At 41.5% G+C, this 26,380-nt stretch overlaps 1 protein-coding gene across 3 annotated transcripts in view; it reads right to left on the bottom strand.

The window, feature by feature from the left end:
• The window catches only part of TENM2 (teneurin transmembrane protein 2), a 509,002-nt gene that overhangs the window by 122,077 nt on the left and 360,545 nt on the right, over positions 1-26,380 (bottom strand). For all 3 annotated transcript variants that reach the window (XM_034066670.1, XM_034066671.1, XM_034066672.1), the window contains one exon: positions 4,519-4,641. In XM_034066670.1, the coding sequence (XP_033922561.1) occupies positions 4,519-4,641 (123 nt within the window). The remainder of the gene's footprint in view (positions 1-4,518; positions 4,642-26,380) is intronic.

Raw genomic sequence — 26,380 nt, 5'->3', positions numbered from 1 at the left:
TTAGGTTTCAGCAAGAACACAGCTGGGGATGGCACTAGTGTCTCAGGCAGTCAAGTCAGGGCCTATTCTATTTGCACCTGAACCCCAGCTCATCAATACATAAGGGTGGCAAACCTTCCCATTTAATCATTTTGTTACTTCTTTAGCATTGCCTGTCAGCTGCATTGCTAATGTAATAACTATTAGAAAATCATCACTTTTGTCTGCAAACCTAAAGGTGACTCTGCCAGATACTTGCAGCTCAGAGGTCACTGAATCATTTGGAGAGAGCTGAAGACAAACTAGCCAGCTTCACAATGCCAGCCCAGTTTAGCTTTCCACATCTATTCAAGGCAAATTTTCCCCCTCTCAAAGCAAGTAAGATAACTAAGTTAGATAAATTTAACAGCAAATTTAACTTTCTTAATTTCCTTATTGCTATTGTATTTACAATGCTGAATTTGATAACTGGAAACAAGCTTATTTTGTTAACTGGAAACAAGTGTTTTTCATGACACTTCAATACTTTCCCATTTAATTAACTCTCTTATTTTGCGATGCAGGGAAATGTCTCCTAAGTAGAGCGTGAACTTGGCTCAAGCTGGTTAGTCCAAAGAGACACAGACCCTGGCTTATGTGAGTATCAGAACACAGTTCAAATCTACCTTTTCCAATTAGTCATTACATTCATGGTAACTGAAGTGATCTTTCAGGCCCACAATCATTTTTGGTACCTTTTAAAATGTGGATTTCTAGGGTCAGAGACCACAATCTCTTAATGCTCTACAGAATCTTATTATAGCAAATAATCAAGAGAAAAAATAGTAAGTAAATTGTGAATTATGAGGAAATGTCTTAGATTTGTGAGCACACCAAGGACAATATGTCATAAAGAAAAAACTCTACACCAAAGCATTTTTTACTTGCAAATGCAGCTGGAGTTAGTTTGAATATTTCTACATAAATGGTAGTTTATCTTGAGTGTCCTCTGAGATGATTAAAGCTGACTTTTGTAGTATATGCTGTCAATTAGAAAGGAAACACCAAATAGATAGTTACATATTTTATGGAAATGTGGTTTACCTACTACATAACTTTGAATGTAGAATATGTTTTTGGCATAGATTAAAATAATCTAGGTATAGAAAATTCCCATAAGGTCATCTAATTCACTTCCTTGTGAAGAAGCAGTTATTCCCAAACATGCTTTTTTTTTAAATTCTTCTCACACTTTCTCCTAATTTAGATTTATTACACAAAAATTCTAACTTTATGTCTGCAGCAGACAAACAGGCTTCATTCTCTAAGTTTTTTAAATGTCATCACTATCTATCATCTATCTATCTATCTATCTATCTGTCTATCTATCTCTATCTATCTCATCCCTGTAGCAATTCCATAATTCCATGGCAGTGCCAGTTTTTTGCTTTTATGTACTAGGAAGGAAGCTGCCTTATCATTTGTACTAAGAAAGGAGTTTTTCTTCTGTCTCTTAATGTAAATCCCTAGTTCAGCACAACTTCCAGAGCATGGGGGACTTCACTTGCAGGTTTACAGCAGCACTAAGGATGTTTTTACCCACTGCACTTGCCTGCTCCTTTCAGACATCCCCAGTATTAGCGAGATGGAGTGTGTAATTACAAAAGCCCTGCGACTGTGTTATCTCAACAGTGAATTTTGTTTTCATTCAGATAGGAAAATGCAGTAATAAAGTAATTTACATTCCTCTTAAACTGCAGTTTTCTTATTTCATACTAGACTGTAGTCTCCTAATAAGGAACAAACAGATCAAATTGAAATATCTGCTTTCCCCCTACCCCCCCTTTCAAATTGCTCTGCTTTAAAATGCCTTGCTTGCTTGCTGAGTAGGCACAGCTTGTGTTTAAGTGGCCATTCTCAGTCTAGGGGTTAAAGGTTTCTTTGGGAGACCCATGTTTTGAAAAGAATGGCTTCATCCTGAGTTGTGTCAATTATAGAAAGGTCATTCTCCACAGCCAGAGCCCCGAGCCCTGAAATGCTTGTTGTGTTAAAAGCTGTCAGAGGCTTTCCTCAAAACTGCTGGGATAGCAGTATTAACTCGGACATAATAAAAGGAAAGGTGAGGTAGAAAAACTTTTCACCTTTCCCTGCTATGAGAATTTGTCTTTCAGATATTCCTTGAGTTCATCCAAACCTGTCAGTCATATCATTCCACTGTGGAAGAGTCTTTGCCTAAATATTATTCTCCCTCCTTCCCCCCCATTATCAACATTTCAGCATCCTTCTACAACATGTCAGAAGAACAAGCACACTTTTCCAGCAGGCTCTGAGGAAAGCTGGCTGCAGCAACCGCAGACACAACTACCACTTCAGTCTCCTTGTCCCCTCTTATAGGAGGTTACCACTCCCCAAACAGCCCTCATCTTGGCCTCTTCCAATGTGCAAAGCTCATTAGAGTGGGCCCGGGAAGAGCTGCCAGGATTTGCACTGAAGTGCCCCAGGCAGATGAGCACATTCCAATTCAACAATCCTGCTGCCCTACATTTGCACAGAGATGGCAACAACAAGCTGCAGGGGAGGGAATTTGGAAACGTGTTAAGCACTGCAGTTGTCTGCTAAGTGACCATAATTACAGACCTGAGCTCTTCAGGTTCCTGCCTAAACCATAGGGTCTCTCACCTGTGCATGATCCGGAAGAAGTTCGGCAGTGATAGAATCATTCTGCCTTGTACCTGGGACTGTGCTGCTCGGCCAGTCTGACCTACAGTCAGACAGCGAGGAAAGCCAAGCCAAGGCGCATCTGTCTGAAAAGCTACAGGGTTATGCCACCACTAGGATGCAGGACTGCATGAAAAGGAGGAAGCCAAAATTAGCCCCCCCATGGAATATGTGAAGAATCTGAGGTACAGCAGCAGCATTTATTAAAAACACAAGCGAATCCATAAAATGACTGGGCACAACAAAGAACAAGCCAGCTTCCTTCCCTAGCTCTGCTTTAACTGTTTTTTTCCCCAATACATCCAACGCAAGTATCCTGTGTTAGAATGTGTTTCTAACGTTTGCTTCAGCAATCAGCAGCTGAACATGAGCCACAGTTCCTGAGAGCCAGACATTGCTCAGCTGTGCACAAAACTCTTCTGTTGACCAGTAGCAAGTGCTCTTGTTTCTCCTGTTCCAGTTACCCTGTCCCACCTTCACAGTGCACTAGGATCTGTGAGGGGCTTTGATTATCTGAACAGTTCTGGTCTGTCTTCTTCTCATAATTTGTGTAATAACCAGGGACAGCCTTATGGTGATGCAGGAAATAAACCCCTGAACCTCACCACTCACAAGCATCCAATTTAAATTATTAAAATCCTTTTCATGGCATACATTTTCTCTCTGTGTTTAATACATGCTCTCTCAGTTTTAGTATTGATGTTTCTAGGGTTCCCCCTCATTCTTCTCATTGCTCTGTCTTCTCCATCCTCCAGAGGAGCACAGTTTTTCTTTAGGAGAAACAGAAACAATTTGTTGCCAACACTGCTTATGCTAAACCAGATTATTGACTATGGGTGAAATTCTTCTGTCCTTGTTGTTTTCTGCTAGAATCACATCTGAGAACGAAGAAAAACCAGGAATTTGGTCCTGTCTGGAAGCCAAAGTTTTTGACTTCTCTCAAGCAGTACAATGTGCCCCTCCTACTGAGTCAAGCTTTTCCTCTGAGGTCTCTAAGCTATCCCTAGAAAGGGCACATACAGCCAGTAAAACATATGGGTTAGGACTGATCACTTCATTGAAGCGTCTGAGGGAGCTCATCTGCTTTAGTAGATGAGGATCTAGGAACTGAGTGATTTTCATAGAGTCCCAGAATGGTTTGCTTTGGAAGGGAGCTTAAAGCTCATCCACCTCCCTTGCCATGGGCAGGGACCCCTTCCACTGGAGCAGCTGCTCCAAGTCCCTGTGTCCAACCTGGCCTTGAACACTGCCAGGGATGGGGCAGCCACAGCTTCTCTGGGCACCCTGTGCCAGTGCCTCAGCATCCTCACAGAAAAGAGCTTCTGCCTAAGAGCTCAGCTCAATCTCCTTTCTGGCAGGTTAAAGCCTTGTTCTGTCCCTACAGGCCCTTGTCCGAAGCCCCTCACCAGGTTTCCTGTAGCCCCTTTAGGCACTGGAGCTGCTCTAAGGCCTCCCTAGAGCCTTCTCTTCCACAGGCGAGATGATTTTGTGCACTAGCGCAGCGGGCGGGAGCAGGAACAGCCGTGCGCAGGCAGCTCACCCGCACCCGAGCGCAGGCAGCTCACCCGTGCACAGGCAGCTCACCCGAGCGCAGGCAGCTCACCCGTGCACAGGCAGCTCACCCGAGCGCAGGCAGCTCACCCGTGCGCAGGCAGCTCACCGGCACCCGAGCGCAGGCAGCTCACCCGAGCGCAGGCAGCTCACCCCAGCGCAGGCAGCTCACGGGTACCGAGCGCAGGCAGCTCACCCGTGCACAGGCAGCTCACGGGTACCGAGCGCAGGCAGCACCAGCCGTACCCGAAGCCGGCGCTCAGCCCGCACCCTCGGGAGCCGCAGCCTCACCTCTGCCTCCAGGTGGCGCCGCCGCCCCGTCCTCGGCGCCCGCACGGCCGGGCCGCCGCCCGTTGCTGAGGGTGGGTCCGTCCGCCGGGCGCAGCCGCCAGTTGAGCCCCAGGAGGTGCATGGCTGCGGGGACAAACCGACAGTCAGTGCGAGAGCAGCGCCCCGGACCACACCGTCAGGAGTGCGAACACCCCCCGCCCCAAGCCAGCCCCGCTGGCTCGCACACATCTGCCTGTTGTTCATCGTTACAACTGCTGACACACAAAGGGACGGTGCGCACGGTCCCGTGTATCAAACCGAGCATCGCGTTCTGCTCGGACCACAGCATCCCGCACAACCGGCCCGGCTCACACACTCCAGAGACATGCGTTCCTGGAAACAAAGCACCACTGCGAGTACCAGCTCGAGTTGAAATTATAGGCGATAATTTATACGTTGATTATAAAATTAGCTTTAGCCCTATGTATGCTAATGACATTGTAATGCAATTACTTTGTGTTTATTACAACTTATTTAAATCAACAGACTTAACAGCCTGTCTTCATTCTACAGATTAAGCTTTCCCAACAAGCTAAGGCCTTTGCCAATCCTTTGACCTCACAGGTTGTTCTAACCCCGTGTAGCCCAGCCAGGTTTCCCAGCTCCCAGAGCTGGCTGGTGCAGCACTGTGCCATGGGCCCCAGGCACACCTAAGAGATGGAGCAGGAGAAAGGCCATGGCACCACTGCCACCAGCGCGTGAGTGATAGGCGCTGTGGTAGGGGCTAATTGAATAAATCCTGTGCATAATGCATGAGACTCGACAGGTCTGAATCATTCAGCTAGAGGATTTATGCGCATCTTCACTCTGTATAAACAGAAGCTACCAGAATACATCTCCATACTTTCATCATGTTATTCCTATGGCATCCTCTCAATCTAGAGGGATAGAAAAGCCCACCAAGCTGCTTTTATTCACTTTCTTTTTATGTCCCCCTGTTTACACAGCATGTATGTAAAACCACACACCACAGGGAAGAGCATGCTCACTTTTACACTAAACTGGTGTTTGAGGGGATTCACTATCAAATTAGGGGCAGAAAATATACGTGATTATGGGCAGCATTATAATTGTTCAGTTCTGCAGTGTGAGATCCATGTAAGATTAGCAGATACTTTACATCTAATTACACGTAATTGTAGAAGAGCTGGCGTGGTCACAAAGGACCAGCTGAGCCACATAGCCCAAGTGTTCAGAGATTAAAGGGTTGGGATAGGTGAGGCAAAAGCCTTCTCACAGGAACTACCAAGTACAGTGCTTGAAACAGATAATCTCTGAGTACAGGGAATGCATTTAGATGTGACCAATTCCTATACATATTCCTAAAACCAAACAAAGCACCTCCCACCCCCAAAATCCATCTCTCCCAACTCCTGGGAATCTCTCAACCTTCCTGTTTTTGGCAAAGGCAGCTGAGAAGCAAGAGAACTTTCAGAACGTCACCTTCTCCCAGATATACCTATGGACTAAGCAGAGGTCTAAGAATAACTAAAATCAGAGGCATCCTGTGGGGAGAGGGTAGTCTCCAGACTTTGCATTCATGCTCAATTATACAAAATCATATTTTCATCAGGAAAAAAAGCCTGAAAATACAATAAATCATGTGGTATTTTAAAAAATACCAAGGATGAACCTGAAAAGGATGTTTTGCTGAGAAGCTAATCCAAATTTATTTCTATGTTTAAGAATTACTGGAAAATAGACAAAATTTTATGTGGGATCAATATTTTTTTCAATTACCATCTTTTTGGTTTGCTATATCAAACATTTTAAAAGGGTTTTCAGTCTCATCTCAACCAACTGCTTTTCAGGATGGCAACAAAACTGAAAAATAAAGCTCAAACAGCAAACAAGTCTAGCTCATACAGACCCTCCCCACTGTATGAGCAAGCATCTAGTGGGGAAGGGCTGGGGACAGCAGGCAGCGGAGCAGCTCCTGGCCTGTTTGTGCTGCCCACAATTCCCATGCCATGTGCACAACCTGGGGCTCTAGTTTGGCTGCACCACTCCCCTAAGCAGAGTGCATAAAGATGACATGGGGTTTAGAGCCCCAAAGCGATAGTAAGTCACCGAGAGGAATTAGACTTCTGTGTTTTGTATTCTCAGTGTATCTATTCCAAGTTGCAATTCTTGCATATTTTACTGCAAGCTTAACCATAAATGTATGTCACTTGCAGAGATGAAAGTCTGCTGCTTCGAGTGTGAAACATTCCTTAAAACAAAGAGGCAAGGAACTCAGAACTAATAGTCTGTCCGAGAGAATTATAGTTGCTAACTGATAATTACCAGGTAAATTCAGACAAGGAATTATAAAAGATCTTATTAACATGGTATTAAGGAAACTGCGATCCATCTGCTTCGAAGCACGCCATGATTTCATTAATAACTCCACTGCTCTGTTTTTTAATCATAGATGCACATTAGGTAAGAGCAATTAGAGCTCCTTCCTAACGGGGCACGTCTGCTCTATTCCCTTGCAGAGACAAAGATGTCAATCTCCTGCCCAGCTCACGTATCCATTACGTGATCTACAAACTTCCACTAAGACAGCTGAAGTCACAAACAGGAGGAATGTTCACCTTCTAGTGAGAATACATCACGAAAAGTATGTCACAGGGGCCTGAGGGGAAAGCTCAGTGTTTGCATTGCACAGAGCAAGCCTGACTGGCAGCCCAGAGGGAGAACAAGGAGCTACCTATTCTCTCCTGCTTCAGAGCGCTATGAGATGGCAAATTTATATGATTAACCTTTTGTTCTGTTAATCAAACAAAAATGCCTCCAGCAAAGGAATAAGTAGGAGCCTGCTTAATTACAAATACAGGGAGCTGCTCACAAGTCGAGTGCCTATGTGTCAGAAGAGAAATTCTGGGCTAGTGAATTTGTGCCTGTTTGCTGTGTTTTCTATTGGTGGTATTATTATTACTATTGTTGTTGTTGTTATTATTTTAAACTACAGCTAAATTATCTGTGTTGCTCTGGCTTTGCCTTCTTCCCCAGAGACACACTTTCACCAGCTATTACAGTACTGGCACATTTTGTGCAAAGGATGTTCACCAGACATCTGGGTTGGGATACTCAGCTTGATCCAAAGCTGATCATCAAGATGAGCACTGATTTTCCAAAACAACCCATTTACTTGAACACATTTTCTGTGCTCCTGTGCTTCACATTTGGTTAGAGATTAACCTTCAGAGACAAACAAACTCCTGAAGAGTTAAAACACAAAAAAGCATCATTTTATCTGTTCCATGTACAGGGTATTCATAATTACACTTTACAGAGGGCTCACATATGTTTTGTAGGTATTATTTGGGTATGTTTGCTTTTTCCCCTTCAACATTTAAGCCTGTTTTCTACTGTCTGTGATACTGGGCTTGTCAGAATTTACCTGCTTCATTTAACACTAACATCTAGTAACTCGTGATAGTGAATTGTGTATTTATATTCTCTAAAAATAAGACTAGAGAAACACTAAATTTTCAAGTAAAACCTTTGAGGTTAGGTAAAAAGTAATAATCAACCTCTCCCTCCCTCCCCAGCACCGCACACAGAGAGCAAAAACACTTGAACCTGCTACCTATGAAGAACAAAAGCAGAGAACTAGTTCATCACTCCAGGTGGTAGAACTGTCAAGGATCAATCTAAGACTTACATAAGATAGAGGTTGCTAGAGTGAATCACAAATTATTTTAAGAAATCCCAAAAGGCATACAAATCCACACAAAAATTACTAACATTACATGCAAAACTTTCTTGAATGTTCTCTAAGACTCAGGAGTGTCCCCACATTACTTTCTCAGTCTTCTCTCATTCTAGCCATAAACCCAGTGCTCACTCCATTCAGAGTTCAGTCTAATGGACACTGGCTTGCAAGCTCAGAAAGCTGTCTTCCCTTTGTGCTCTCCTGTCACTCGACCATGTGTTTTTAAAATGAGAGACCTCTAGTGTCTTCATATGCTAGAGATCTCCCTGCAGTACAACTCAGTAGCTTTCAGTAGGCAGGGCAGAATCAAGTTTTGCACTTTGCCCTTTAATCTGTGGTATTCCTTCTGAAAGGGAGAAATACGCAGATTAACAAGCTAACGTTCTCCCCATCCCTATTGCATCTTCCCAGTTGAGGTCTGGAAGGTACACACTACTTGCATATTAGAAAGTTTGGTATTCCCTTAGCAAAGCTAAAAGATGGGAAGATTGTAAAAGTTATCAGAATTCAAAATGTTTCCATATATTAATTTTCCAAGTTGTCATGCTCAGTAAACCCTAAGTGATTGTCATCCAAAATGAACCGATCAAATTATGATATCACTTTATTAGGATATAACAAGTCATATTATGTTTAACTGTAGCCTCTTTTTACACATGAAAAAAGGTCAGCCTCTTTTCATGTGTAAAAGAAATTGGTCCATTATATCATGAACAGCATCAGCAAATAAACAGTAAAAGCACATTTGCTTTTTGTAGCCTATTATAGTGTAGTGGAAACACTAGAAGTTTCCTTTCCATCCACTCATGAGGTGAACAATGATGTAACTCTTATTATTCCATATACTTAATCTTGAACAACATCGGTATGAGTTCTAAATCAGGCCTAATGAATCATAGACATGATGAAACAGAAGGTACCTACTAAACCTTAGCAGCATATAATTTCAGAGTATATATATTCAAAGAACTATCTGCACATCTGTTTCTTATTTCATATGAACTGTATATTATTTCAATGCATCACAATTATTTGTATGAAGCAAAAGTAGTTTAGTGTTTTATACGTCTAGGTGCATATAGATAGGTAATCTAGATAACTTGAAAAGAATAAATGTATCCCCCAAAATTAAAAAAAATCCTAAAACATTATTGCATGCTTACATTGCATTAAATGTTATTCAGCTGAGATTCATGTTTTTTTACCCACTACTACTTCTTGATCATGCAACAGAACTCCAGCAATACCAGAAATGCTAATCATAATTATAATTCATAAAATAACCGTTACTTAAAAGACTAGAAACGTAGTAGTTTAATGTTCTACTACTATTTCTCTAGAGAAATAAGTTCAAGTTCAACCCAAGTCACAAGTAAAATGAGTGCGTTAGGCTTATTCCCTAGTGATTACTTGCCCCCATTACAAAATGAATGCACAATTCATCACAACTGACAACCTCTCCTCAAGAGATGCCTGAGACAGGAATAGTAGAGGTCTGAAAGTCAGAAAAGAGCAATGGAAGAACTGCAGGGGAAAAGCCTGCATTGTACCTGAAAACACTACACTTGATTCTAACCAGTGCTTTAGGTCTCTGTCTGAGGAGCACAGATTACTGGGTAGCTATAAAATGAAAAGAAGCATTCCCTAGCTCCTCTTACATCTGAAGAGCTAACAAGACAGTTCACAAACACACACACCCTGCATCAGCATTTGCTGAAGCAGGTCTCAGCTGAGATCCATATTTTGCTAACATGTTTTAGGATTACCAGAAGCTGAACACAGAAAGCTAGGCATTGTTGAAAGGGCAGTTCTGCAAGTGTTATTTATGTATCAGGTATCTCAGCGTTGTGGACAACCAGGAAAAGTCCTCTCCCACAGAACTGGCAACAAATCTGCCTGACAAAGTCAGATCTCAGTAAATTGCAAATGTTTTACAGTGGCTGACACCATCCTCTGCTCTATAATTTAGCTGGCCAGCCTTCAGCTGTGTTTGCAGCAGGAGGAATACAAGCACTGTCAGTATGCAGCTAGAATGGAATTTATGATGACTCCTTGACAATGGCTGAGGACTCATACAAGTACACTTGTATACTCTGATACCAGCAGAAAGGGACAGTGTCTCAAGGAAGTTCTAATTTGTGATTCCCCCAGTTTGACACATAATTAAGTACTTGGAAAATCATTACCAAAAATATGAGTCTTTGTTACTTAAGAGAAGCAGTCTTAAGCACTGATCACATAGCAGCTTTCCTTGCTAGAGAAACAATGACATCTCTCCTAAAATTCAGGACTAACTGCCAGAACTTTCTGGTTTTCCTTGAATACCTAATGTGACTGTGACAAAGATGCCAGAGTTCCCCTGAGGGTATCCAGGAGATCTCACAAAAAGTCATCCCATTCCCAGGCCTTTTCCTAAAAGCAAAACAAAAGCCCCACGCTTGCTTAGTGAACAGCTGCCAGTTTTGATATACTATCTACAGGGAAGTTTAAAGTACTATTTAAAACAAATTCCAAACATACCATATATGTATGATAGAATTCCGTATGGAAAACAGGATGCACAGGGTGGTGGCACAGCCTGCTGCTGTTACTGCTATTTAAGAAAAGGGCTGACTGAGAACTAGGCAAGGACATAACACCGCTGAGCAACTGGGCCATAAAATAGACAAAATTCCAACCCATTAAGATAAAATAACATGCACTGTAGGGGAGTCATCTTAATTCCACATATAAAATAGTGAGCTCTGAGCTGACTGTTATCAAACTAAAGGGAAATCTGGGGCTAAATGATGAAGTGCCCTAAAAGTTTTAAGTCAGTGAGACATTGAATCATTATGGGAAGAGAAAAAAGCAAGGAATATTATGGCACCTCCCCTCATCTCAGAAAAGACCTAGAAGAAACAAAGGTTGGAAGATCAGTAGAGAAGAGTGCCTGTAGGATTTGCCCGTTCTTACAAGACAACCACTTTTGGATGCTGGAGGTACATTAATGGATTATTTGATTTTTATCTGATCACAGAATCACAGAATCCCAAGGGTTGGAAGGGACCTCGAAAGATCATCTAGTCCAACCCCCCTGCAAGAGCAGGGTAACCTAGAGTACATCACACAGGAACTTGTCCATGCAGGCCTTGAATATCTCCAACGTAGGAGACTCCACAACCCCCCTGGGCAACCTCTTCCAGTGCTCTGTCACTCTCACAGCAAAGAAGTTCTTCCTGATGTTAACATGGAACCTCCTATGCTCCAGTTTACACCCATTGCCCCTTGTCCTACCACTGGATATCACTGAAAAAAGCCTAGCTCCATCATCCTGACACCCACCCTTTACATATCTGTACACACTGATGAGGTCACCCCTCAGTCTCCTCCAAGCTAAAGAGCCCCAGCTCCCTCAGCCTCTCCTCATAAGGAAGCTGTTCCACTCCCTTCATCATCTTTGTGGCTCTGCGCTGGACTCTTTCAAGCAATTCCCTGTCCTTGAACTGAGGGGCCCAGAACTGGATGCAATATTCCAGATGCAGCCTCACCAAGGCAGAGTAGAGGGGGAGGAGAACCTCTCTTGCCCTACTCACCACCCCCTTTCTAATGCACCCTAGGATGCCATTTGCCTTCTTGGCCACAAGGGCACATTGCTGGCTCGTGGTCATACTCCTGTCCACCAGGACCCCCAGGTCCCTTTCTGATGCAACACAGCTGCTCTTACACACATATACACCCCTTGGTGTAGCTACTTCAAGCTCAGTGTTGGAGTATTTGATGCTTTTTTATGTACTGTACCAGCCCAGACAACCCAAGGAACGTTTAGATCAACATATCATGGGCAAACCCTTGAATTTTTATGCCATAAAGCATTTCCTAGAAGCATTTCCTTTTAGGTACCTTAGGGCATAAGCTTTAGTACATCCAAATGAGCTGAGAACGCAGTATATAAAATAGCAATTGCTGACATGCCACAAAGTTTGTGCAGGTTTCTCAACCAAGTGTAATTATTCACCAGCACAATGGTAAATACTCTATTTAATTAATAGCAAAAGAGAGTCAATTGTAATTAGAAGAGACAAAATATCTTGTTGGAGATCTCAGGGACACAGGGGGCAGGAATTTTACATTTGATACCACAGATCAGGTAAAAAAATAAATCTCTGGACTACAAGTACCTTGGGAATTTATGAACTTGTGTTGTAATATTAATGACTACGAGTCCTACAGACGCCATGTACAGCATTTGGATGAACTCCTGATCATACTGTCTCCTCTACTTGTGAGCATCCAAATGTTTGCAGGAAAGGTTAAAGTACTATTTCAAACCCAGATAATTTGATCTATGTTTAATACTACTGTTGCAGAACACATGCAAAAAGTACTGCTTATTGACTGGGATCACTGAAGCTCAACAACAGATAGATGCCTTACTTTCAAGGTCATTCACTCTCAGTAAATCATCTTAATAATCAGTATGCTATTTGGTATGCACTATGTTTTCTTAATAAATTTATATGAAAACTTCACTTGGGAGCTCCATTTAAAGCATTATCAACTACACAACTTGAAGACTTAACAGGTCACACTACTTTCATTAAAGCAATAGTTTTGCCTGTGTTACGGCTAGAGAGCACAATAAGAACCATATTTTTTTTGGTCTTGTTTATCCTACGCATAACATTGGACTTCTCAGAGTCACTTTTTTCATGGACAGCACTGAAAATCCAGAATTCCACTAACCACAATGGCACTGCTGCATATTTGTATAGCTTGTAACGTTTTTTTCCCAATTCTCCATCGAGCTAAGCTGATATTGTTACCCATATACAAGGTTCTATATGTAACCCATCTATGAGTTTATGCTTGTTAACTGTGTCTGAGCTTTGCAATAGTTTTACTTAAAATAACAACTCCTTGAAACTTTCCAAAGAGAATGACTACATGAGGAAAGCCATGAGGACTGATTTCCCAGTAAGCTTAAGAAGCAATGAATGTAATAAATGCTAGGCTACCATTTCTGCCTTTTTACAGCTGCAGAGAGAATACAGCTCTGAGCTTCTCTAATCCAAGAGTGATCCTATGAACAGTCACAGTAAAACTTGAATTTCAGCACCTTGCATTCTTGGACATAAGCTGAGGAAGGCAGAGGCAGACCCTTTGTTCCTGTGCTCTGTGTAAGGGGAGCACTTGGTGCCTCCCCTGTACAGCAGAAATGTCAGGCGTGCTCCTTCCGCTCACCAGGGAGACATGGGAGATATTGTGCCTTTTTGAGAACACAATGGAAAGGGAAGTTGGCTTTGCACAATCTGAAACATAAGAAAGCAATCCTTAGGCATAATTTCACCCTCAGCATGTAAACTCTTTTAGACAATAAACTGTTTAGAACAGAGCTTTTGCTTTAAAGTATCCAGCCCAAGAAGCATTTTATAGAAATCCCACAAAGGATCTCTGAATAAGTGTATTGTTATCATCAGCAGCAAAACTTCTGCTGGGAATTATTAATTGCTTTCTTTTCAATAAATGTTATTAAAGATGAAAAAGGAGATGGAAGGAGTGCTATAAGATGGTTCATTGTCACTGCATTCATATGGAAGAAATAGGGGACCAGAAAAAAGCAGCATTTTTTTCCTAAATTGGTCACCCCCCCTCCAAGCTGACTGATTTTCTTCCCCATGTGCGTCAGTAAACTGAATGGAATGAATTTTCAAAGCACAGCATGAAAGATATACCCACAAATCCTGTTAGTAGTAATGTGATTTGTGTGCTTATCTGCCATGCAATGCTTTGAAAGTTCATTCCTCTATGTTCAACTTCAGTCTTTCTACTTCCAAAAACACTTGAAAAGCTTACCCACACTTGCAGTTACTTTGGGAGTCTGGCAAACTGGAGGATGTGGAAACCTGCCTCCCAGTTCCAAGGATAACAACAAGCAAGCAAAACTTCAGCCTGCAGAGCAAGAGTTGTACCTTGGGTGGTTGTTAGCTCCCCAGTCACCATTCTGAGACACAATCCCTGGTTTACACTATTCAGCTTTTCTCATTTCAGTCCTCTTTACTGAAATGCTTTGATTTTATGCCACTTTGAGAAATCTTTTTGTCACAAGAAGGGTAACAGTGTTGCATGCTACCTTCAGAACCTGGAATCTCCCAACAAAGACCTTAAAAGAGAAGGAGAGTACAGTGCACTATTCATTTATTCTTGTGACAGGCCTTAGATTGTACAGAGCATAGAAAACTGGCAGAAGATTAATCAGTTCCTGAGACTATATAAAATGAACTCATGGCAATTTTAGGAGTCGAGGCTGCAATCTTTTTGGGTTTTGCATCTCAACTAGGTGGTTGCAGCTAATAAGAAAAGTGTTTATATTTTTATTTACCTAAACCAGCATCTTTCAGCCTGGAAGATCTCAATTCACATTATACAATATCCACTTTACCAGCCTTGCCAAAATACTGCCACTTTTGAAATAGGCTTAGAATAGCAGAAAAGGATGCTCTTGCCTAAACAGAATGTAAAACCTCATTTTTCTGGAGCAATTGTGAGCATTTAATGTTAATGCAAAGCAAATTGAATCTAATTTTAATTTCACACCTAAAAGACACCATTATCATGAACAAAGTACCCAGCTCATCTTTATTCTGTTTCCAAGAGGAGAAAGGACCTAGCTGAGACTTGGAACTGGTGTTTCAAGGAATATAGACACAAATATACCCTCCAAAATCACTGATGCCTGAGCTTACAAGAATTACAATAATTTCTTTACTTTGTAACCCTAAAGGACATCATGTCAAACATTTATTTGACTAGGTTCATCATCTGAAACTGTAACTGCCCTAACTTGTACAAACATGTTGAACAAGAGTTTCTTAATTTAACTGTTCCAAAGCATGCAGACCTTGACTCAACCTCTGTTTGCTAGCCATAGTGATAAGAAAATAGTTTTAACCTTTATTACTCCTTTATGTACACCAAATGTAATGGAAGTGCATTATTATGAATGCACAAATATACCTCCACAGTGCAAAAGAAGTCACAGAATCACAGAATGGTTTGGGTTAGAAAGGACCTTATGATCGTCTAGTTCCAACTCCCTGCCATGGGCAGGGATGCCTCACACTAGACGATGTAATTTCTGATCACAGAATATTTTCTTTCCTTAGTAGAAATTCTACAGAATAGCTTAATCACCTGACTGAAAAACCTTGCAATGAATGACAACATTTTTTACTCTTTACATAAAGTAATTATTGAAGTTAAAAGTTCATAACAAAGAGGAAGTAAATCTGGAGATGAAAAGTAAATACGATTTCTTCTCACAAAGCTCCTCATTCATTTTCAACACTATGAGCTATTTATACTTCTCTCACAATATGCTTCAGAAGGTAGATAGTTAGAAACATAGCCTAAGTTGTCTTGATGTTGAGATACAGGCACAGATTTTATTTAGCATCTAGGCAGATTCAGACCTTATGTATGCCTTGCAAAACTCACATTATTTATGTGTTGTGAACTATATGTCCTACTGATCCAGAAAAGAAACACCTATGAAAATCAAATATACAGCTTTTATTTGATAAATATATTATACAGTCAGTTACAGCCTTGTACCTCAGATTCTTTCATGTTTTGTTCAGTTTTAAGTTTTTCCACTGTCCTTATATGATTTCAATTCAGCATTTTCCACCTCATATGATTTCTATTCAGCATTTCCCATAATGGGTTAACCATAACTGGGATATATCCTATTTTAAATCTTATACCTGCCTCATTCTTGCCAGGTTTCCAAGTCTGAAGTCTGCTGATTTTGCCTTCACAGGAAAAAATTGTTTTCCATCAAAGCAGAGACTGAAAGCTTGCCCTTCTGCATCCTTGCCTTCCCAGCTTCCCAGCTAGAACTCAAGAGCAGATAAGGAAGTGCAGGCTGCAATGAGGACAAGATATCAGTGTGATCATGCCAATGCAGAAATACAATAGGAAACAGAGAAATCAATGAAGGGTTTACATGGTGCTAGGATTTTAGTGTCTGATCACTGCTTTCTTTGGAAGTGACAAACCACAGCAAGTTCCATTTACAGGAATTTCTGCCTGTGTATATTCATTTGTTGTTATTGGTTGCATCATCAACACATGCTGTGATACACTGTCATGAGTGATTGTAGGAATGAAGAAAAGCTTGCATATGCTTTTAAAGTCCCAAGAAACACCGTGACAGCACACCAGTTTACATAAGACCACTCTGAGCAGCCTGGGCAGGGGGTTGGAAGTGGATGAACTTTAAGGTCCCTTCCAAACCAGACCACTCTGTGATTCTATGGTTTCAAACACTGCATTATGCATGATGGAAGACAATTATATTTCATTTGGACACCTACATCCCACTTTATTTAAGGAACATTATCATAACATACACTTAATTAAATATTAATATGATTATTACTTTTTATCTATTATGTCTTTAATTGCCTTTTATAATGCAGGTTTTTTAGACTAGCTCCATTTGATCTTCTTATTGATATAACAGAATTCAGAGCAGAGCTAGTAGAAATCACTGTTACAGACAGAGCTGCTGTCCACAACAGAAAAGTGAAGCCTGCTTATTGCACAGAGCATCTGATACCTGATCATTTTAATGAAGCCTTCCGTCTTGCATACAAAGTGGTGCAGAAGCCAGTTCCACTGTCTGAGGTCAGCAATGCAGAATGCTTATCGTCAGTCAGTTTAGAGCTGTTTAAAATCAAGGCCCATTGTAATCAAGGTCAAAATTGTCATGAACTTCAGTGGAGAAAGCTTTACTTCAGAACTCCTCTATTTATTTTAAGTATCTGAGGCCAGGAATATCATAAGAATGCTTGAAAAAATTGTGTTTTCTACAAGCAACAGCAATGAGACCCATAAAAACTTTACCCTCTAAAGTCAACAACATAAATTGCAGGGTGAATTGGACATGAGTGCTAATGCATTAGCATATGCATCTCTGTATACAATTAATTAATGAATCATAGAATAAAATAGGAGCTAGATTACATATCCTCAAATACCTTTGGCTTCAATTACACACACTTTGTAAAGCATAACTGAATTATGTTAAATGAGTAAGACAGTAAATTTTAATGTATGTGATCATATTACTTAATAACACCAGTAAAATAACCAGAAATTATCCTTGAAAGAGAAGACAACTTATACTACAAGCTGCAAAAGCAATACGTAGGAGCTACAGAACTACACACTAGGACTTTGTAGCTAACTCTCAAGTTGTGCTTCTTTATGTCTGTAACACCCAGTTGGCCAGCAACCAAAGCAGGATTATACACCTTTTTTTTTCTTTGATGGATGAAACAGTAAATCCTGTATTTAAAAAGAACCCCAAACCCTAAACTAGATTGAAAACCCATCTAGCATTTTAGCTTCACTCTTCCCTGTGAAATTCATTTCCCTTTTTCTTTCCTTTCAAGAATTTGCTTCATCTTGGAAGCAGGTATCAAAGCTGCTTCTCCATAACTTAAAAGAAAAATGACTAGAAACTCCTCAGTGTCACTGTATCTGACAAGTTTCTGCAATGTATTTACCTCCTTCTTTCAGAACCTTATTAACATTTAAGTATCCAGAAAGTGCTACAGCTGAGATTTTTTTTTCCATCCATTTCAATTTCAAAATGATGCATTTGATTTTATGGTCTAATAGAGAAAACCTGCTTCTGTCTCCTGGAAGTGGCTGTCCATACTAATTAGTGAGGAACACAATGCACACAACCTTTATTTTGCTAGGATTTGAACAGAAATCTCAATGAAGACTACCAACCTATTCATAAATCTTTACAAATTTCACCTTTTAGGACAGGTTTAAAAAAAAACCCCAACCCTGTGATAACACCTACAGTTATTTCACCAATTTTTCCATTTAAATGGGATTTTGACAATATAATGACTGCATTCTTTCAAAAATAACAATGGTATTATCCGACTGTCATGTAAATGTAACTCAGGATTGCTATCAGTTCATAAAATTATTCTGGAAATCTGTTCACATCCCATGTTTTTGCAGAGTTTACATAAACTGCAGCTCTCACTTTGTTGTTCAAAAGTATTTTAACATTTGCATTGAAGTCCTCAGACGTAAATGTTCAGTTCAGATGCAGGATTAATAAACATCCATCCCAGTTCAGATGCAGGATTAATAAACTTCCATCCCTATATTACAGTATGGCATTTGACGCAAAAGCAGTTCTCAAAGAGCCCAGCCCTTTGGGATGAACCAGGCTCCAGGGCATTGCACTGTTAGCACCCAGCTTGCCAAAGCACTGTGAGAAAACCTGCTTTCAAACTGGGCTTTCTGAAATATCACCCAATGCAATAAGTAATGAAGCTGAAATGATCCCATATCGTTCTGGACAATATATCTGACCGCACACTACCAGTGAGGTCTGAGGAAGGAATGCATTATATTCTGCTGTATATTTCTGACTTGGACCTGTGAAGCTCTTTGAGCCTTTACTGAACCAATTCTGTATTTGAAACACTTTCAGGATTTATCTTCTCCATTTTAGCAAGCCAGACACAACATACTCCCTGCCTCCTGTCAGGGAATAATGGGAGGGACTGAGCGTGCAGTGGCTAAGCACTCTCATTGAAAAAACCAGGGGATGCTGCAATAATTGTCCTGAGAGGCTAGAAAGGAAACAAGACTCTATGCTGACAGCTTAGCTCAGCGTGAACTCTCATTTTTCACATGGAGCTAATTAAAAACTGAAATTAGTTAAATATGGAAATGACACTTGCAAGCACTTTAGCTGAGTTCTGGCAAAATCCCTCTAGAGTGCTGTGACGCTACCTGCTGCTTCCAAACTCCCCAACTGAATTTCACAGTTAAAAGGCTGAGCAAAGGGAAAGTTATTACAGAGATTTCCAATTCAAAATGTGTCTGTAAAATTCTAAATTAAATTTCATGGTAGCCCTTTCAGTAACTAGAGACATACTGTGCAGGCCCAACGATACGGTGCTCAAATAACGTCCCTGCATGTATCATCTGATTATCTCACCTTTAGGCACTGTGCTGGTGGTGCCAGCACAGTGAAGCCCATAAGGATACCAGCACTACGATGCTACAAAGATAAGCTGTGTACTGCTACTGAAGTAGTCATTTGGAAAGCATGGATGCATGGTGCACAGAGGAATTATTCCTAAGCTTAACAGTAAAAATCTCAGAATATCAGAACCCAATGACCGAAATATCTTACACCTCCATATATTTGTAAGGGCTGAATACATATGCAGAGAAGGGTCTATACTGCAATAAATTATATGGCCTATATATACCTATATCTCAATGATTTACAGGCAAGGTAATAATAAAAAGCACTTCTGCCTATTTAAATGGGCATAAAAAACCAAGAGACTGAATATGCATAAAAGGTGACTGACATCAGCTTTTTGACTAAAGCACCATGTGAATTCCATTTTGGTGCACATGACTTGCCTGGTATGCATAAAAGCAAGGGTATTTGCCCAAGGGCGAGTCTGATTCCTGAATGCAATTTAACAAAACCCACCCATGGAGCAGATCATTTTGGATCCATTCCAAGGCATCCAGGATAGCCAATCACTCTCAGAACAACTGGAGCATTTTGATTTTATTGTTTTTCCTACATTCCATCCCTCTACCCTTGAGGCAATCCCCTCCCACTGGCCTGCTGCCACTATTGCACCAACAAATTTCTGCCTAGGAAAGCCAGCAAAAGATGCCACACAGCATGAAAGCCACTGTTACTCCCAAGTCTGCTGGCAGGGGGGACTGCTGCACCCAGCCTGCCAAAACCTCTTCCCTGGCAGCTATCTGTATAATCTGTATATCATACCCAGGCTTTGCTAGTCCAGGGCCTTGAAATATCTCAGCTTACCCAGCTGGAGGGGATATGCTGCAGCTGCACCATCAGACCCTCTTATTTTATTGAATTTTGAATTGCAGTTTCAAAGCAATTCAAATGAATTTGCCCAAGGCCTCAGATCAGTAAAACTACTGATACCACCTGCATCAGGCTTCCTAAATTTGAAGCATTTAAAAGCAGGTGACAGGATAAGAGTTTTCAGTGTAAGGACTAACACTCATGGAAAGCCTGCTAAACAAACTTGGTCATGCCCCTTCTTGGCAAGGAAGGAACTGTATGGCTTTCAGCCCAATTATCACAATAGTACTGGTAATAATGGGAAATTCCATTTTAAATTCTGTTTTAAATCATGTATATTTTTCCAGTTTAAAAAGGAGATATTTATTTGATCACTGTGTTCTATTTATTTTAAAGCATTTGTATGAGTGGAGTTAAAGAGCAGGCTATGATGAACATGAACTCTTAACAGGAGGGTGTATTAAGAAATCCAGGAACCAACATCCAACTGGCTGTGGCCTCTTTCAAGTTTATGAAACTCCAATGAGATCATTACAACATGGATTGCCCTCAGGGAGGAAATCCAAAAGCCATCCATGATCACAGCACCCTCCCCTTCAAGTAATATTATTAATAATTCCCATTGCTTAATCATATTCAATACCCTTAAACATCCCAGATGGTGTTGAAATATAAGTATATACAACATCATTTAAGTCCTGCAGGGACATAGAGGCTAATGGCAAGACTATAGTAAACAGGTAATGCATTCTGACCAAGGCCCTTTGTTTAGAACTTCACTTTTACAGAACAGCAGAAGTGTGAATATCCAGAAAGGGCAGAATAATAATGAAACAAACCAAACAAACAAAACCCCCTTGATGCCCAGGATCATGTGTAGTTACACTGAGCTGAGTCTCCTACAGATTCTGTGCTGGTAACATAGGCCAGATCTGTAAATGAGGAAACCACTGTTTCCCCACTCAAAATGCCATCCAATTCTTCTTTCAGCAACCAGAGGCAAGATAAATTCCCTATCTAGCAGCTGTCCATGACCATGGTCCATCTAGATGTGCCTGACTGACAGGTACAGGTTTAAAAGCTACTGAGACACATACCTGCCTGGCTATGGCTTCCTATCGTATCAGAAGCCAGAGCCTCGACCAGAGGTAGCAGAGCATGTCAGCCAAAGTCCTTTGCAAGAACAAGGTGGTTGTGGTCCCAGTCTGGCACCTTGCCCTTCCTCACTTCATACTGAGCAGCGATTCAGTGAGCTGAATATTGGTTCCTCTTGTTTCACTGCCCTCACTGTGCCTGTATGTACAAAACTGTCCAGAGCAATGATATAGCAGATAACTAGTACCTCCTTCTGTTGTCTGTGGGTTTTAACAGCACCCATATTAATTCTATGAGTAACTACCGTATTTGGGGATCAGTATTCCTAAGGAGAGAAATTATTTATACCTTCTTCCCTTCCTCTTCTGTAATTCTACCTGAGTATACTCACAGGAAGATACTGTTTGGTGAGGGAGCTAGAGGTAGAAACAGGGAATCTGGGGAAGGGTACTGTCAGATACAATCAGGCAGCTTACTTTGAATGGCAATCATAAGGCAACAACTTATGCCTTTTAAAAGATCCCTAAAGAATAAACTATAAGGAACTTGCTAGAAAGAACAACACATATTCCAATCAACTCATGATTATACTTCAGATCTGCAATGAACATTATCTTTTCAAAGTGCTTTCTGCTATGATGTACATCTGGGTAAGCAGCACTGGGATAAAGCCTAAAGACATGTGTACAAGGGGACATCCATGCAGACAACTGCTTTTGTCCCTAATGATTCTGGGAAAGTATTTACTCAAGAAGAAAATTAATAGTGGCTTAAAGGTGAGAAATTAAGATAGGATTTTCATCTTCAGGTGCTTAAAGGTGTTTAATCATTCTCTTGGTTTTTTCCTCCTCTTACACTCAGAAATATTCAATAAAGTTTAAAAACTTGAATAATGGGAAAAAACTGAGCCTGCAGCCTCACTTCAGGGAGGAAGAAGAGAAGAGGGAGCAAAAGTGGGCTGACAGACAGAAATACATTATTTATTCTTTCCATAAGCAATATAGCATAGTGGTGTGAGCCAGGGAAATACACCCACCAAACACACACACTACAGCCATCTTTGCCCTTGGAGGAATCATTTCAGTGCTCAGCAGATGCAGCATGCACAACCCAGCAATATCATCCTTGTGACACAAACCAGCCTCCATATGCAGAAAGCAATGGAGCGAAGATTATTCCCAAAGCTGGGTCCAAGAAACGGCCACTGGTTCCAGGAGACTGGTGAGCCAGGTACCCCCAGAGAGTGTACAAGCTGGATTTTGGAGCCATAGGCAAGAACAGCACTCCTAAGTTCATTGAGCCTCAGTCTGAACTGCTGCCTCATACCAACTTTCTCTGTAAACAGAGCCTGAAATCATCCCATAGGAGGCAGAAGGAATAACTTTCTGTCTTTGCCAGATACAGGCTTCTTAGGGGGAGCTACTCAGGTTTTGCCCTGTAAAGTGATTCTGGCATCCTAGATAGTAAATTAATGAATTCTTTACATTGGAAAACTTTAGTCAAGGTCATTTGCAAATGCAAACCTTGAGTTCAATTATGTTTTACCAGTGGATGACACAAGAAAAAACCTGTTTTTATAACTCAACCATCTTTTCCCCTTGGTTATCAATTTTTAAATACAGGGCAAAGAAAAAGTGTGCTTTTGAGAAAATTCTGAACACATAAATGTTTCAGATCAGTTCTACTGCACAGAAGAAAATGTTTCTTTTAATAGTATGATTTGATGTAATTTGCCTTATGATTTTTCTTAAGGTACAGCAAATGCTGAACAGAAAATGGCACATATTTCATTTCAAGATACAGAGCCAAATTCATCCCTGCATCTTTTTCATGCCCCATTGGTCTAAGCCAATTATTTTCAATGTAGCTATATCACTGTGAAAAAGGAAAAATGCAATCATGAATCAGGTCTATACTATTTTTCATGACAATTCCACTTCAGCAAAGCCTTAGATATAACCTAGTGAACCACAGATCACAGTAATATTTTATAAAATATATTCAACAAAACGTATTAAACAAACTTCCCTTTCTGTCTGTATCTTAGTAACTTAGCAACCCTTAAAATACCCGAACAAGCTTCCTAAATCTTACCTACAAATGCAGACTTTACTTTTGAGTATTCTCTGTGCCAGCATTGATGGCCATAATTGCAAGAATAAATTTTGCAGAATGGGGCTGTCATGCACACATTTTACCTGTATCTTCACAAAGTCCTTAAGGTACCTCTTAATTAATGGTATCATTTTCTAGGCTATTCACTAGATCTGTCATGTAAATTCAATGGCAGGGATATTAAGGCTTCATTACAGGAGATACCATAATTAAAGTATCCCTAAATAGCTTAAGTGTTCCACAGCCACTTGTTGCATGTTTTATGGTTTCAACTGATTTCACTCAGAGCACCCAAATTGGCTGGAGGAAAGAACCTGCCCTACAGTACTGCATCTTGGGCTTGAGCATCCTTCACAGCACCAGTCTGATGCTCCATGACCAGCACTGGCCAATGAAGTACCACAGGTGTGTATACCTTAGTATGAGCCCACTGCTAGAAAGCCAAGAACAGGGCTAACTGAAGTTCAATGTCTGTATGCAGAACAGGGAAATGAAACTTAATTTCACATGGAAAAATTCAGTGGGACCGTATGAAAACTACAGGAGCTGGTGAGTACCAGTTTCAGTCACATCTTTAAGTAGATGGCAATAAACCCCTACTATTTGCAAGGAAAACACATTTACACTAAGGCAACCTGCAGTTTTCCCTTGCAAGAGCCAAGCAGCAGCTTAACTCTGCACACAGAGGGTACAACCACTGTCAGCTCTGTGAAATGAGGGAGGATGCAGTGTCAACAGGACCATGTTTAAGTGATAATTAGACCCAAGTAAGAAATCTGGGGTTAAAACCTGTAATCTTACCTCAAGATTGCTTCCTCAGTACCTTTTCATCAGCTTGTTCATGATTTAGAGTTTAAATTAAAGCTTCTAACCCTGAGCTCAGTACTGCAGAGAGAAAAACACTCCAGGAAAGCCTAGGTCTTCAGTCAGGTACTGAACGGGCCGCATCCTCTCTGCTCGGACTTCGGGGGCTCCTTATCTGCTGTGGGGACAACAGAGCTGGGAAACACATTCCTGTCTTTGCCAGCGCCAGGTTGACGTTGTGGATGTCACTGACCACCCCTCACTTCTCACACACCTCATGGCTTCTGGCTGCCCCTGCCTGCAGCCAGGACAGGACATGGCCCTCATGGCTGCTTGTGCCCTGCCGGCTGCTCCTCCACTGCCGGGCCATGCGCCGGCCTGTCCCCAGCACTGCACGGGCAGTGCCAAAGCTCCGTGTGCCTTGAGAGCAGTGGGAGATGCAGCTCCTGCCCCTTCAGAAATGCTGCAACCAAACCATGTACAGGAAATCATAGTCACAGAATCAGCCTGGTTGGGAAAGAGCCTCAAGCTCATCCAGTCCAACAGCACTGCCAGGGCCACCACTGCACCATGGCCTGCCCTGGGCAGCCTGTTCCAATGCCTGAGCACCCTGTGGGGCAGGAATTGTTCCTCAGCTCCATCTAAACCTGCCCTGGTGCAGCTTGAGGCCGTTTCCTCTTGTCCCATCCCTTGTTCCTTGGGAGCAGAGCCCAGCCCCTCCTGGCTCCATCCTCCTGCAGGCACTTGTAGGAGCCATCAGGTCCCCCCTGAGCCTTCTCTTCTCCATCTGAACCCCCCAGGTCCCTCAGCTGTTCCCCATCTCTCTTGTGCTCCAGGCCCTGCTCCAGCTCCATTGCCCTTCTCTGGCCCCATCCAGCACCTCAATGTCTCTCTTGCAGTGAGAAGCCCAGAGCTGAACAAGGATTCGAGGTGCGGTCTCACCAGTGCCCAGTGCAGGGGATGATCACTGCCATGGCCCTGCTGACAACGCTAGAGCTGATGTATAAATGAGTGCCATTGACTCAGTAAATGTAAATATCGATACGCTAGACGTGTAAGAAACTACTTCAGCAACATCCCCTTCAAATATCCTCATGTGGGCTTTGTCAGCATTACTGTCAAGTGCTGTGACTAAAAAGTGAACAGTTCTTCAGCACCACAGCAATATTACTCTGGTGTACCTAAGGCACCGGCATCCTGGAGACCGAGTTGGCACAAAGTGAGATAAAGCTTAAGTGAGATAAAGATAACACATAGTACTGCTGGGTTTCCTCTTTTTTCCCCAAAAGACAAATATAAATCTATCATTACTAAAAGGTTTTATTGACACAAGCACTGCAAAGGACAACCGGCTGCGATAGGGACACAAACCTGCCTCACTATCCTGCCCCAGTCCCTGTGGCTAACCCCAACACAGCACCAGGCTCTGCTGTCACCCTCCATTGACACCCTCCAGCTGCCAGCCACAGCCTGCTGCTTACCTTAGTTTACCTTAATGTTTCCTCGTGGGTGCCTGCACTATGAATTCATGTAGGTGATGATTTAGTGGTTGCCTGCTGATATCACAGAGAGAAGCATTTTCCCCTCAGTGTCTGCTTTGTAAATCAATCGCTAAATTATGTGCTACTTCATTCACATATTTTTGGGCCTCTATCTGCCCTAAGCCACCTGCTGTGGCGATAACTGACAAAATATATGGAACCTGGGGAGAGGATGAGGAAAGACAGGAAGGAGGAGGGATACAGCTACCTTTGCACACGTGACCTATTGGCAGAAATGCTCAGGCAGTGGCATACAAATGCTGTAGATTGAAGCTATTGAATTTTTTAGTAGCACAATACACTGCATAGCACTGCTCTTTAAGGGCTTGCATTCTGGTGCAACAGCAATCTTCAAAGCAGTAAAATAAGATGTACCCAGCTGTGTTTCAATTCATATACATCAAGAAGAAAACTTGTGCTTTTCTATACTAATTTCACAGAGAAATCAAAGAACAAAAAGCTGAAAAAAATCTACAGAGTCAGACTTTAACAACCAAGAAAAATAAATCTGGGTTTATTTACTGGTATCATGGAAACACAAGCTATTTAAAGCACATTTGCAACATCTCTCCTAATTAATCTGTATCAGGTTGTCTGGATGGAATCACGATCTTACTGTCAAGATCAAAATATTCAGTCTCCTCCACAAACCAACAATTAACATCTTTAAAAGCAATG

This window comes from Melopsittacus undulatus, chromosome 10 (genome assembly GCF_012275295.1).
Source record: "Melopsittacus undulatus isolate bMelUnd1 chromosome 10, bMelUnd1.mat.Z, whole genome shotgun sequence".
Taxonomy (NCBI): Eukaryota; Metazoa; Chordata; class Aves; order Psittaciformes; family Psittaculidae; genus Melopsittacus; species Melopsittacus undulatus.
This window is presented reverse-complemented; position numbering and strand designations above follow the sequence as displayed.